General features: G+C 42.1%; 1 protein-coding gene across 2 annotated transcripts in view; it reads right to left on the bottom strand.

Moving 5' to 3' along the window:
* Nucleotides 1-355: 355 nt before the first annotated feature.
* The window catches only part of LOC134188740 (MAM and LDL-receptor class A domain-containing protein 1-like), a 13916-nt gene continuing 12658 nt past the window's right edge, over nucleotides 356-1613 (bottom strand). The window contains exons 16-17 of one of the 2 annotated variants that reach the window (XM_062656926.1): nucleotides 1091-1138; nucleotides 356-1020 (exon numbers count right to left, since the gene is read on the bottom strand). In XM_062656926.1, coding sequence (XP_062512910.1) covers nucleotides 692-1020; nucleotides 1091-1138 — 377 coding nt within the window. In that variant the 3' untranslated portion in view covers nucleotides 356-691. The remainder of the gene's footprint in view (nucleotides 1021-1090; nucleotides 1139-1613) is intronic. The other variant, XM_062656927.1, reaches the window with a different exon arrangement.

Here is a 1613-nt window from a genome sequence, read left to right as displayed (position 1 = left end):
CAGGTCTTCAATGGCATGGTACTGTACAAACATGGCATCACATGACTCGTTAGTAAACAACCATAGACGAGAGAGTTTGGTACATGGCTGCGGTTTTATACGAACATGAGCAATGAGTTGCCAGTTATAGCATTAGCCTTTAGCAATTGCGACTCTTTAGCTATTTCCAACCGTTTTCGAAATAAGCATTCAAATACCAAAGAAATTAATCAATTAACTAGCTAAGGAATTGAAATTAGGCTTGGCAGCTGTGTGTGTGTGTGTGTGTGTGTGTGTGTGTGTGTGTGTGTGTGTGTGTGTGTGTGTGTGTGTGTGTGTGTGTGTGTTTGTATTTGTGATTGTGTGTATGCTTGCCTATATGTCTGAATGTGCGCATAGGTTCCCAAAATACAACGATGCGGCGCAGCGAAGAAAGAGACATATTCGCCTAGGCAGGACAGCCCTAAATTACTTTCACATTATAGCAATAAAGTTAGACAGAACATTAATTAATTTACACGCAGTAAATTCAATCTCACCTAAAAAGTCTAAAACATGTCATTCGAAACATAATAATCAGTAAAATCAACCATTCACTATTATTTTTGTCAAAATTCAACTGCACACATTACAACGTTAAGCTACGAGACGAGATATATAAACGGCAGCTTTGTCACATTTGAGACACATTGCCATTCAATGCAGAATGGGGTCAGGCGACGTACTGCTGATTCATCTCACCAAAGTAAACTGTTTGATTATCGCTTCGATAGCCAATCACCGTCTCGTACGAAGGCGGAGCTCTCAATTCATTAGAATTGAAGTGAAGACTGGGATATGTCACATTCAGATATGCAGATGGTACGAAAATTACCGACTGTGCCTGTGCCGGTTGTCCAGCAGATACTTGAGCATTTGCTGTCGTCGTTGTTGTAGTGGTCGCCTGTCTGCGTCTTACCAGGATTATGACGATTAAAACAATAAAAAATACCAATAGAGCCGATATTACAGAAACTGTAACTCCAACAATTATTGGAGTCGCTATACGATATTAATATTAAAGAAATATATCCTATTTACTGTTTAAAAACCAGAAATAGATCAATCTTACCTGATCTAATGTCTTCTCTAGTCGTAGATGTTGTAAGAGACCATGAATCTATCAAATATAACTCTTTCTTATATGATAATAGGAAGCACGTGTATGTGTGTGTGTGTGTGTGTGTGTGTGTGTGTGTGTGTGTGTGTGTGTGTGTTTGTGTGTGTGTTTGTGTGTGTGTTTGTGTGTGTGTGTGTGTGTGTGTGTGTGTGTGTGTGTGTGTGTGTGTGTGTGTGTGTGTGTGTGCGAGAGAGAGAGAGAGAGAGAGAGAGGCAGGCAGGCAGGCAGGCAGGCAGGCAGGCAGGCAGGCAGGCAGGCAGGCAGGCAGGCAGGCAGGCAGGCAGGCAGGCAGGCAGGCAGGCAGGCAGGCAGGCAGGCAGGCAGGGAGGGAGGGAGGGAGGGAGGGAAGAGGGAGGGAGAATACATATAATCGTTTACACAACTCTTATAATCACCATTATCGTTAAAAGTCGTCGACAGTAGATGACTTCCTACTTTACAAATAAATTATTAACACTCTTCTATTAACAGTTAG

This window comes from Corticium candelabrum, chromosome 13 (genome assembly GCF_963422355.1).
Source record: "Corticium candelabrum chromosome 13, ooCorCand1.1, whole genome shotgun sequence".
Taxonomy (NCBI): domain Eukaryota; kingdom Metazoa; phylum Porifera; class Homoscleromorpha; order Homosclerophorida; family Plakinidae; genus Corticium; species Corticium candelabrum.
The sequence above is the reverse complement of the archived record's forward strand: the minus strand, read 5'-3'. Positions and strand labels throughout refer to the sequence as shown.